The sequence below is a fragment of the Megalops cyprinoides genome, chromosome 9, assembly GCF_013368585.1.
Source record: "Megalops cyprinoides isolate fMegCyp1 chromosome 9, fMegCyp1.pri, whole genome shotgun sequence".
NCBI classification, from domain to species: domain Eukaryota; kingdom Metazoa; phylum Chordata; class Actinopteri; order Elopiformes; family Megalopidae; genus Megalops; species Megalops cyprinoides.
Genome location: NC_050591.1, coordinates 35,548,832 through 35,561,318, shown reverse-complemented (window position 1 = coordinate 35,561,318; position 12,487 = coordinate 35,548,832). Strand labels below are relative to the sequence as shown.

General features: G+C 47.2%; 1 protein-coding gene across 2 annotated transcripts in view; it reads right to left on the bottom strand.

The window, feature by feature from the left end:
• Positions 1-12,487, bottom strand: part of LOC118782838 (CD166 antigen homolog) — a 55,468-nt gene that overhangs the window by 4,696 nt on the left and 38,285 nt on the right. For both annotated transcript variants that reach the window (XM_036536430.1, XM_036536431.1), the window contains exons 3-12: positions 12,133-12,352; positions 11,487-11,551; positions 9,324-9,411; positions 8,695-8,868; positions 7,844-7,968; positions 7,527-7,659; positions 5,608-5,720; positions 4,989-5,115; positions 4,023-4,144; positions 1,613-1,742 (exon numbers count right to left, since the gene is read on the bottom strand). In XM_036536430.1, coding sequence (XP_036392323.1) covers positions 1,613-1,742; positions 4,023-4,144; positions 4,989-5,115; positions 5,608-5,720; positions 7,527-7,659; positions 7,844-7,968; positions 8,695-8,868; positions 9,324-9,411; positions 11,487-11,551; positions 12,133-12,352 — 1,297 coding nt within the window. The remainder of the gene's footprint in view (positions 1-1,612; positions 1,743-4,022; positions 4,145-4,988; positions 5,116-5,607; positions 5,721-7,526; positions 7,660-7,843; positions 7,969-8,694; positions 8,869-9,323; positions 9,412-11,486; positions 11,552-12,132; positions 12,353-12,487) is intronic.

Below are 12,487 nucleotides of genomic sequence, written 5' to 3'. Positions count from 1 at the left end.
ACCACTAACTCACACAATCCATTCCCAGCCATTGATCCAGGTGTCCAATGAAAAAAATAATCATCATCATAAATTGATAAGTAGAGATATTTGTCTATTGCGCTCTTCACAAATATTGAACCTGATCTCCTTTATCTAGCAATGATCTATTTTTTGCATATTAACAGTCATTATTTAAAATGTGTTATAACTCAATATTATTCAATTCATCCATCACATGGTAATCATAATAATGTTAATGGAATTCTGGAGAGGTGCTAAGTACAAAATCAAAAATTCAATTTTCTTACTCTTGAAAGTATTTAAGTATTTAGTATTTTCATGAACAGACTTTAATTAGTGTAATCCATTTTATGAATATTCCCAGCCAGGCTGCAGTGAAAGGGTCAAAGCTCAAAGCTATAAATGACCAGTTCTTTGTTAGTCTCACCCTCTGCTGGTCTGAACCCTGCAGTGAATACCACACACAGGGTGTGGGCTGACACAGGACGTGCCAGAGATCAGCACCTCTCCTTGTTCAATCCGGACCTCTTCTCTATACAACTGTTTAATATTAAAATGCACCTTAACAAGACTACTCTGTCAACATTAGACTCACACACACACACGCACACGCACACGCACACAATCTCACCCAACAGCTCTGGGCCAACACCGCTACAGGCTACAACTGACTGCCCTAATGCAGGCTTTCCGCGCCTCAAATGGACGGCTGCCCATTCTTTACACTTAAGTGCGAGACATTAATCAGATTCGTCTAGCAATGAGACCGTTCCAAACTTTCTTAAAAAAACATGCAAATCGAGACCAAGAGGTGGAAGGGAAAGGGACAGAGCCCACACCCGACACAAACAGCCCGAAACAAAGGATGGAGATGGAGAGATGCCTTCCGCACCCACAATGCAACAGTGAACGCTGACACCGCTCACTGCGTGTGAGCGTGAGCCCATTTACGAGCATGAATAATTATCAATCAACATCTGCCTGTCACTCGTTGACCGATGAATCACCGGTTCAGAGCATACAGATTGCGCCAGCGTTTAATGGAATGTGGATTAACGGTGACACAGAGATAGTTATGAGAATGGTGGCTATGCAGAGTTGAAAGGGATTATTCTGGTGTCACCTGCCGTTTCGTCACAGTGTCTCCCACCACCAGCTCTTAACCTGTACCCCTTTCCACAGACATTTCTGACCATCGCCATTTCCTCTTACACCACTGTAAGGCCACTGAGGGTCGTCGTGCGGAAAACACATACCACTCTGAGAAAGCATTTGGTTGGACATGTCATGCTTTAATACAAAAAAAGCAAAACTCTGGGCCACTCAGTATATGCTTGGTGTGCCCTACCAAACACTTTCCCTGAGTTTAATTTCAAGATGCTGTGTATGCGTGTGTTTATGTTACACAAATACACACACAAACTTACACCCGATCATTTTCAGAGGTTTTCAGAGAATGGCTCCGTAAAACTCACGCTCAGTATCTACACTTTGAGGGAGCTGGGTGGCTGGCAGTAGTAAGAGGCCAAAGCTGGATTAGTTGTGAGTACTGGGTGAAGGTGTGAGTGGGCGGAGCAGGGAGAGGGGCGGGGACAGGGGCGGTACTTACAAGAGGACACATTTATAACCTTCATATCGTGCCCCAGGTCGTTAGACACCGTGCAGGACACTGTGAGGTTGGCTGTGGGCACCATGACGATCTTGTGCGTGATCTTCCCATTGACATAAGGGCTCTCTTCCTGCAGACATCACAGACATACAGTTACTGTGCTGTTACAATGGAGATACTACACAGTTACCACACACCTACTACAGAATTACCACACAGCTACTACACAGTCACTTCACTTACAACAGAAGTGTAGCTATGGATGGGGCATTGAACCTCAGTTTTGTAATCATCTCACTATTTCTGAGTTGTGATAATTTCAGTATGGAATAAAGGGAAAAAAATCTTAGATTTGCATTCAGAACAATGAGAGTCATCTCAGTCTTGTAATTACTGTAATTGCCTCCCAGCAACAGAAACACTTAGCACTGTTAAGACTCATTTCAAGTCTCACTGGATAATTAAGAGTGGAACTTACATTGATAAGCTGACACTGTTCATATTGTCTGTTTTGTGACTTTAGTCTCTGTGCTTTTACAAATTTAAACTTGCATTCCATAAAAAACTGAAGTTTTCTGCTTGGTTATTGATTTGTCTCTGTTACCTTCAGTCTTATGGTGGAATTTTAGCCAGCACTTCCACTCCCAAGATCATCATGAAAAACAGTTAAACCACAGCAAAAACACTAAAAAAAACTAAAATCATACTAATAAACACTGACTGTTTCTTAGGTTGGAAGCGTGTCAACAGAACAGTATTTAATCTGATATCATTATTATTTATTTATTTTTGAAAGTTCCTTTTTGTATATCATCATGCATGTGGTACGAGGGTGTTTCACTCATCACCAGTAGAGGGCACTAAAAAACCTCTGTGTGGGTGAAGTTCTCTATATAGCATACTGCTGCTTGGTTGCCACACCCACTGCTGATGAAAAAACGCTCCCCCTACGGTGTGTGTGTATGTATGTGTGTTTGCGCGTGTATATGTGTGTGTGTGTATGTGAGAGAGAGTGTGTGTGTATGTGAGAGAGAGTGTGTGTGTGTGTGTGTGTGGTGGGGTGGGGCAGTGGCCCTTTGTGAGGACAGAACCAGTGTGACCCAGCCTCATATGCAAAATCATCAAGCAAGTACATATCACACGGGAAAGGCGCCGCTTCCTTTGAAGTAATAAACACCGGCCGTCCTCTCCACCTGAAGCCTGAATAACCCATCGGGCTGCATTTGCTTTCTAATTTCCTCTTCGCACTCTTATCGCGGGACGGAGCTTTGTTACGGCCCGGCTCAATGCTGGCGACGCGCATGAGAGAGATCAGAACCCAGAACCTCTCCGGAAGATTAATCATGCAGCTCTGTGACCAGCTGGCTTGCCTTGTCACGTATGAATGGATTGGGAGGAGGGTGGGGTGGCGGAGGTGGGGGCTAACCCCCAGGTCTGCCCGCGGTCATGCTCCTTCAAGCATACACACAGACAGACAGACAAAAAGACAGACAACACACACACACACACACACACACACACACACACACAGAGCAGACGCAGACACACACGCGCACACACACACACACACACACACACAGGGAGCAGACAGCCTGTCTAAAACCGCCAATTCCCCCAACGGCCACACATGTGCTTATCTGCTTTCATTGTATACCTGAGGTATCTATACCGCCAGGGGTACTTCAACAAAAAAGCAGCTCTCCCTCGGTAGGAGACAATGCACACTAAACTCTGTGAGAGTGAGTTACTGCGCTGAAGGAACAAAAATGCCGCTCTCGTGTCACGGTGACAGCTTTCAGCCCAGCAGGGCTTTCTTCAGCGGCGCTCTACAGATGAACAAAAAAGAAAAAGAGACAACCTGGGATGAAGAGTGACCCTTTAAAAAAAGTACCTGCCACAATGAAGGACCTTTTTCTGCCATTAAAACACAGTGAGCGCAGTAAAACGAAGCCAGCAAGGCCTGCAGGATGGCTTTCTCTGTAAAACTCCTGTTAAAGTTTCCTGGTGCCCCAGAAACTCCAGATAAACATGGCTCTTCACGGCAGAGCAAGGGGTCAAACGGTGTCCACAGTGAGTACAGTGGAAGATGAGATAGTTGAGGTGCTGGCCTGTAACCGGCAGCTCTTTCTGTGGTGGCTAATATGTCTTTTAAACAAAAGTTTGCCAGTGCCCTCTCTTTCACAACGACTGTGATCACCGTTTCCACCCCAGAGTCGCACAGATCACGTGACTTGGGGTGCAGGCCTGTGGGGTTGGCCCGCAAGGCGAGAGGAAGGATCCCTACACCGGTAGGGTAGACATGGGTGAGCAGCAGGACAGAGCTGGCACCTAGCTGGGCGATCACCCAGAAGGGAAGAAGCTGTTTGGTGACAGGGGGGTTCTGTGGGGGTGACTGGTTTTGGAAACTCACAGAGGTGCCGTTGACACTCCACAGGACCATGGGTTTTGGAGAGCCCTCCGCCTCACAGATCAGCACCTTGTGTTTCCCATCCTCACCCCTCCGCTTATCCAGCCTCTTGATGACCGGCACACCTGCGGGGAACACGGGGTCGTCAGTTACACGTCCGACACAGAGGGCACACCTGTGATCACGTCCGACACAGACGGCACACCTGTGATCACGCCGTCAGACACACAGGGCACACCTGTGATCACGTCGTCAGACACACAGGGCACACCTGTGATCACGTCGTCAGACACACAGGGCACGCCTGTGATCACGTCGTCAGACACACAGGGCACGCCTGTGATCACGTCGTCAGACACACAGGGTACGCCTGTGATCACGTCGTCAGACACACAGGGTACGCCTGTGATCACGTCAGACACACAGGGTACGCCTGTGATCACGTCAGACACACAGGGTACGCCTGTGATCACGTCAGACACACAGGGTACGCCTGTGATCGTGTCAGACACACAGGGTACGCCTGTGATCGTGTCAGACACACGGTACGCCTGTGATCGAGTCAGACACACAGGGTACACCTGTGATCCCACTCAAAGCCCTAAACTCCGCTTGCAGCTGCAGGGTGATCAATCTTTACCCAGTATGGTTTCCAGACAAAGCACCAGACAACAAACACTACACGTCTGAACAATAAAGATGACTTCCCACTTTCAAAAACACAGAAAGGTATTTCCATACCTTCAACAACTAGTCCCAAACACAGATAATTACCTTTACCTTCAATTCCCACTTCTACAAGCAGCTCAGACAAACGGCTTCAGCGAACAGTTTGGAACCGAGAAATATGCTTTCATCAACCAGCAGAAACATCAAGCATGCACCTTCAACAACTGGTTAACACCGGCTATAACCTCACACAGACATGTGACTTCAAAACCTGGCTCAACACCCAGGACTGACAGGTACCTTCAACAACCAGCCTGAAGGAGCGTCTTTGCGTGAGGCCAGCCGTGGAGACCTCACACACATAATTTCCGGAGTCCGCATACTTCAGCTTGTCAAACCTGGGCTGCTTCTCCAGCTTGGTGTTGTCCTGCAAGAAAAACAGCTGCCTATTAACAGAACCGCATTACATTTTTACATTACATTTATTCATTTGGCAGACGCTTTTATCCAAAGCGACTTACAAGTGAGGTACAATACAACACAAGCAAAAAAACCATAAGGAGTCAACAATGTTAGAAGCACTGCATGACCAGGTTTCAAAGGTTGGTCAGGCAAGGTACAAACTAGCAGGTTTTTTTTTTTTTAATAATTTTATTTTATAATTTAGTAGTTCCTTTCGGGGGTAGTGTTTTCAGGCGCTCAGGTGAGAGAGGAAGAGCTGTGTCAGATGTTTCGTAAAGACAGAGAGGGACTCAGCAGAATGGATTAAGTGTGTGGCACTGCAGAGCCTGACGGGACTGTCTGCCTTTGAAGCCAAATTCGAGGTACAAAACGCCACTTTTAATGATGTTACTTTCAACACAAGGTCAGACTGGCTCTCCTCTGCCACCTCCTCTCACACGGGTCCCTGCAGACCTACCTTAGTCCAGGTGATCTTCACTTCGCCCGATGCATTCTTCTGCACCGTCACCGCCACGTTCTCCCCGACCCTTCTAACGATCGTCCCCGAGGGGCTCAGACTGACGTCCAGGTCTGGAGAGGAAAATAATGAAATGAGCGTTAAAGGGTCTTTTCAGAAAGCCCTTTAGGCTGGCTGCAGGCACTTAGCTTGTGCCTCATTTATCCTGCTTATTAAATCCATTAAAACATTTTTGCTTTCAGGAGAGGAATTCACTTTCATTGCATGGGTGACTTCCTGAGAGGCCACATCCCTCCTCATTTTTCCCTGCCAGAGTCTCACTGCTCCCTCCTGAACGCCGCTTCTCTTTCACCGTTTTATTTAATTGCTTTCTTAGTAATCCAGTAATCTTTAACAGCAATATAGGAAACACACAGTATCAGTGTTTACAAGTATTTTTATGACTAATTTTTTTTTTTCTCATGACATGTCTTCCATAAAACCCTGTGAAGTAATCACCAGGGACTGCCTCTTTTCCACAAAACACTGCCATTTTCTGCTTTGAGATTCAATCAACATTCAGTACATTTGATGTGCAGACTCCAACGTGCACCTGTGGAAAGAGTAATTAAGCGTGGACTCTAACCTTGCTTATCTGCGCTTTCAAAGGATCTTTCCAGTGAGGGGTCATTAAAAGTGGGTCACTGTCCACGATCATTCCACCCCCCCCCCCCTTCATCTACTTGAAAATAAATCTAATTATCATCTCTCCAGTGGCTTCATGTGCGCCCAATTAACACTGCCATTAATGGTAAAAATGTAAGAAAAATTTGAATATTATTCACGGTAAAAAAGACAGTGATTTGAATTTCAAAAACTTATCCCTTCCTTGTTTACCAATAGTCTCATCCAGACTAGACACACATTATCTTAAAGTGGCAGTACAGTCAAATGCAAAATTAGTTGCACTAAATGTATCGGGTAATTACACGCACGACTGAGCACTCCGACCCACATCCTACGAGTTCAGAAGCTGTTGATCCTTCTCCCTGCTGATGCTGCGGGCTGGCCTTCCCCACCAGCCAGTACTTTTCAGCAGAGTAAAACATGAAGACAAAACCCTTTAGCCAGAACAGCTGCTTTATCTGCAGGTGGCTCTCTGATTGCTTGAATACACCGATAATCATGCAGCTACCTTTTTTTGTGAGCATGTCAATGTGCAATTTGTGCCTCTTGATGATTTCACTGTTTTGAAATGTAGGGGAAAAAACTGGACTAATCTAAAACAAAACCATTCAAGATGATGCTTACAAATCATTTCAATAGAGGTTGACCTGCTGAAGAACAAGCCTTGCTCTTCATTTTCTGAATATTGAAATCATGGCCATGCACATACCTCTAACTGAAACATGTCACAGTCACATGGTTTATCCAAAGTGAACAATTTGCTGTGTCTTTATGTAACCTAAAAAGTGCAACACAAGCTCATGGTCCATTGAAAAGTACTCACTTAAACCAAGTTTTTTTTCCCTACTTTTTGCCAATAAAATCTATGCTGGTGTACAGAAATATGAAACTTTTAAATACTTTTTAAGCTATGGGTGTATGTACCTTGAAGAACATTTTCAATAAAAAGGCAGTTTAGATCAAATATTTTTATTTTGCTCATCCCAGTATTACTGATTATTTTTAGCTATTGCTATGGATATCTTTGCAGTAGCTGTCATGGACAATCTGCAATCCCATGATGCTTTGAACAAATCCTTCATTTTCAACTCAGTACAGGACTGGGAACCGCTCCAGTGGGGTTTGAAACGGCTTCTGTCAGAGTGTGAAAAGCCCCCTTTCACAGTGGTTGGCCATCAACAGCACACAAACAGCAATAATGACAGGTCAACTGATTCGCCGGGAACAGGAAGAAATGCAAAGAGCTGACTCACAGCTGACAGTGATGTTTTTGGAGTCTACCAAGTTGTCGTTGTCGACGGGGGAGCACTTATACTCTCCCGTGCTGTCGCGCGTGACGCCTGTCAGTGTGTAGGTGTCCGAGTTCTCCACAGTCACCTTCTTGCCCTGTTTGAGGAGAGAGGTCACATTGAGAAACCCAGAGGGGAAGTGCAAAAGGGTAAGCATGGCTCTCTGGAGGAGAAAACAAGCCCCTTTCCCCCCCCACAGATGGTACAGCTCACACAGATGGAACACTCCGCGGAGCCTGATTGGCTCGGTGGAGGACAGGGGTGTGGCAGAGGGCACTTGCCTTGATGTGGAAGTTGTAGCTGGTGGGGGGAGGGTTTCCGTCGCCTTTGCACTTCAGGGTCACGTTGTCGCCCTCCTTCAGGGGGATATCGGACACCACCTGCAGCTTGACCTTCTCCGTGGGGTCTGCGGGAGGCCGCGTTCACCACGGGAGAGGACAGACAGAACAGGCAGAAGCGTCAGGTTTCACGCAGGCGGCGGCAGACGGAGACATTTTTCCGATGCTTCTCCGTACGTGCGCCGAAGTGCCCCCTCGGCTCTGCTGACTTCATTTTTCAAGTCATTTCCTGTAGTGGACGTCGCCTTTGAAGCCAGCAGTGGAGCAAGTCATATTGCATCTGCAGCCCGAGGCACAGCACAAAGCCGCTTTCAACCTTCAGTAAGTACTACTCCACACCAAGTAAATTACCTACATTTTGCTGGACAGGATTCAAACAACCCCCCTGCATTTCGATATGACACATTTCAAGGGCCACTTACGGTAAAGGACACAAGTGATGCCGTCCGCAACTACCGCTGAACTCTGCATTAAGCACACATCCAGACACACGTCCTCTTACCGCCATTAGGGTTTCAGTGCGCTAAAACCAGCCACCCGTACAGCAAAGCAGCCACAGGATTAAAGCAACGATACAGTTTTGTCAATATTCTAAGGAAAACAACTTTTGGCAGCCAGACTCTTTCCAGTGATTAAGAAAGAAAACAGTAATCAATCTCACTGTCAAATCATTGCCGCTGCCTCTTAGAGCAGGCGGTAGATCAATATCTGACTCCGGCTGGATTCCCTGCCGTTCTGTGCGCATCGTGAGACAATGCAGTGTGTCCCCCTAGGGGGCGCTGCTGTACACTCACAGTGGATGGTGAAGGTCTCAGGTGCAGACACCTGGTCAGGTGCCAGGCTGTGGTGGGAGCTACAGGTGAAGGTGGCGTCCACGTCAACCTTGGAGGCGGTGTACTGCAGCTCGGAGGTGGTGGTGGAGAGGCCGGTTGCTTTGTCAACTGTCACCGTTGGCGTGATCACGATCACTGCAAGGGCGTGGTTTAGAAACAAGTGACAAGGAAATAAATCAGTATCCACTATACCAAACAGTCCCAACCAATACTAAACCATGGAGCATTAAACTCCATGGTTTAGTATTGAGCTCCATGGTTTCATGAGTACTGAGATCCATGCTTCCATGGATCCATTTTTTAGCGGGCGGCAATGTAGCATAGCAGTAAGTCATGGCTCATAACTGAAACGTTGTTGGTTCAATTCCTCACAGGGGCACTGCTGCTGTACCCTTGGACCCGGTGCTTAACCCAGAGCTGCCTCAGTAAATATCCAGCAGTATAAATGGATACCATGAAAAAATTGTAACTTATGCAAGTTGCTATGGATAACAGCATCTGCTATATGACAGCAATGTAATGTAATGCAATGTAATGTAGATGTGGAACGCCTGCATAGATCTGATTCACCGGGGAACCAAATGACTTACTTTTCCCATCAGCCACCAGCGGGATGCCGTTCCGGGACCATGTGATGTTGGCGGCTGGATTGGCGTCTTCAGAGACGCACTCCCCGAGCTGTGAAACGAATGCGAGAGTGAGCATACAGCAGGGACCCATATTCCCCATTCTCCACACCGGTTCCTCCTAATGATGCTTGCGCAAACCGCGGCATAGCTCACATTTGTTCTGACTGCGCGCAGAGAGCGCAGTGTACGGGTCTGGCTTTCACGTAATGGGTTTAATTACTGTGAAAAACGCTGTTCATCGGGCAATAAAGCAGAATGTGCTGTTCATTTACTGAATCGCTCCCTTGAGTTCGACTCCTGACGACAGAGACATATTGAGCCCACTGGATCCAAGGCATGGAATGCGGTTTTCTGCTGTCCCTGCCAGCATCCCCCCCCCCCGTAACAGCACGTCTCCGTGGAGATGTTCTACCCTCTGCATGAGTCTTAATGGAGTTCCAGAAAACCTCATTTATGGAGTCGTATTTCTGACATTCATGTTGTAACTCGATACAGCCAGGCCCCCCAAACTCCCTCTCCTCGACCCACTAGGACATCTTGGGAGGGATTCATTCTGACAGCCACCTTCACCGCAGGTGACAGCTTTAAAATTTTAACACAGCATCACCGGGGCCTCAACAGCCTTACCAAGCAATTTAAGATGTCTGCCCCCGGAAAACAGACTGTCGCCAGTGCCTTTCCGGTTCTCTCCCTGCTCCGAGGAAAAATGAGTCTGCAGAAACTCTATTACAGTAAAAGCCGGACCCGCATTAATAAGCGCGTGACAGGATTACGTGCGGGGCGGTGATGGAGGAATGTAGCGTTGGAACAGGGCGCCCGAAGCGGACTAGGGGGAAACGCAAACAGCCAAGTGCGAGGGAGCGAAGCAGGAGAGATGCATCATGGGCGTTTGGGCGAGAGCGGAGGCCGGGGAAACCGGACCCATTCATAAACGACAAGGGGAGGAAGAAATAAAGCAGAGAACCAAGCTACAGAGGCGGCATCAGATAACGAGGAGAGCCTCTGACAGGACCGGGCTGTGTATTTATGTTACCGTCGGAGCTCTCAGGATGGTCTACCGTGTGCCACACCTCTCAGAGCTGCCCGGGAAAGAAAGTGCTCCAAAAAAAAAAACAAAAAAACAAAAAACAAAGCAAAAACTGCTTTCACCATCTGTACTGCAGACCCTGGGAGGCGACAGCCACTTATCTTTCAGATGGCCTGTCGCAGGGCCTCGGTCACAGCCGCACAGACAGACATTCCTCTTTCTGCTTTGTTTCAACCACAAACACTGGATCAAGCTGTGACCTATCGCGGGGGGACACGCGGTCCTTCATCTCGGGACGGCACAGAGACAGGGGCTGCTGTTGAAAGCAGACTTTCAGATGGGCGATCACAGCTCCTCTTCCGCGAGCCCTGTATCAAACAGCACTTTGAGCGCTCCCCGTTTTCGCCAGCGGTTTTTTGGCTCAACGCTGCTCTCCTTCCCCTGGGTGTTCTGCTCAATGTTCGGAGAGCACATGCTTGGATCCGGCCGACGCGGTGCTTAAGGCAACATTAAAGACAGGAAACAGCCAGCGTCCTTCAAAAAGAAGGATCCAGAAAATGTCTGTGTATAAAAACATTTTTCAAAAGAGGGAAAAGGGTTGCTTTTGTATTCAATCTGTGCCAAGCATAATATCTTTTCCTCCATCAGGTCCGTATTGAATACTATTGTAGTGCGATTCTAATATTACTGCTAAGCATTATTCTCCATTTGCTTTTAAAGCTTTTCCAGTCCCGACTGCTTTCAAAGGAAGAAAATCTGATAGTTGTTATTAATTGAATCACTTCAGTGTACAGACTCCAACAATGGCAGAGTGCAGAACATATTCCTACCTCCTCCACACCTGCACAAGGATGACCTGCGCCAACAAGCGCTCGGTATCACTGAACAAAATGTGAATGGCTGGCAGAAGCAGGGAATGAAAATAAATAAATGAGTCAAAGACAGAAACCGGACTGCGGCCATGTTCCTGGAACAGGCGTAGTGCATCAGTGCATTGGGGTTGTTGTGCTGAGAAAAATCGTTTCTTTTTTTTTTTTTACTAAGTGCTTTTACCTTGAACTCAATCAGAGGTACTTTAAACATTGCATTCAACCCACCCTGGTCAGTTTGCCATCCTCCAGCTCTTTGGCTTTCTCTGTGATCTTCGGCAGCAGTGGTTTCTCTGGAGAAAACGTTTAATGGCACAGAATGAGGAGGGAGACATATAATAAATTCAACTTTCAAGCACGCAAACTTGTTGAGTACCGTTTCTGAAGATCTCAGCGTGCAGTCATGAATAGGCATTCATTTCATCTATGATGGAAGCTTCTATGGAAATGTTAGATCTGACACTCATTTCAGACACACTCAAACCCTCAGACAATGCCCTCCCTCAGGAGAGGCATGGAAGGAGCGCTTTGTTATAGAACTTTTAACTCTCTCAGAGACGGGAGAGTGGTGCTTAAAGCACTCCGCTGTGGGCGGCGTCACAGCATAATTTCAGTGACTGCGATCTGAACCTGGCAGGACACGAAACTTACCACAGGCTTCCAAAACTATTGACAGCCAATGGAAACTTCAAGTACTGTGGAGTTATTAGCAGTTTCCTGTCCAGCTGATACCTTTTTTTTGAGGGGTTGTCTTTTTGCTGGGTTATTACATCATACACGTCTACTCTTGGGGATCTTGTGAGCTTTGGCTATGCAGTTGGATCAAAGCTTTACTCAGGGACTGGTTGTCTGGGGCTTGCCGTACAGCACTCACTGTGAACCAGGACGTGGATGGGGTACAAAAGGACGTCCGCCTCGGTCACCACCATGCAGGTGAAGGTCTTCTGGTCCTCCAGGGTCCCTTGGGCGATGAGCAGGCTGGAGGTGTCTGAAATGTTCACTCGGTCCCTGTACTCATCGGATGCCAGTATGACGGCCTCATCCTTCTCTTTCTTTTTAACCAGGAGATCTCCGGCCGTCCCGTCATCTTTGTCCTGCTCAAGACAACAGTTGCTAAAGAGATTCAAACCTTTCTTATTCTAACTCTTATGGTTAGCATGAGTATGCTGGAGAGGCGCACTGTCCCCTGTAGGCCAAACCTGTCTAACGTTCATCACTTTGACCTTAGA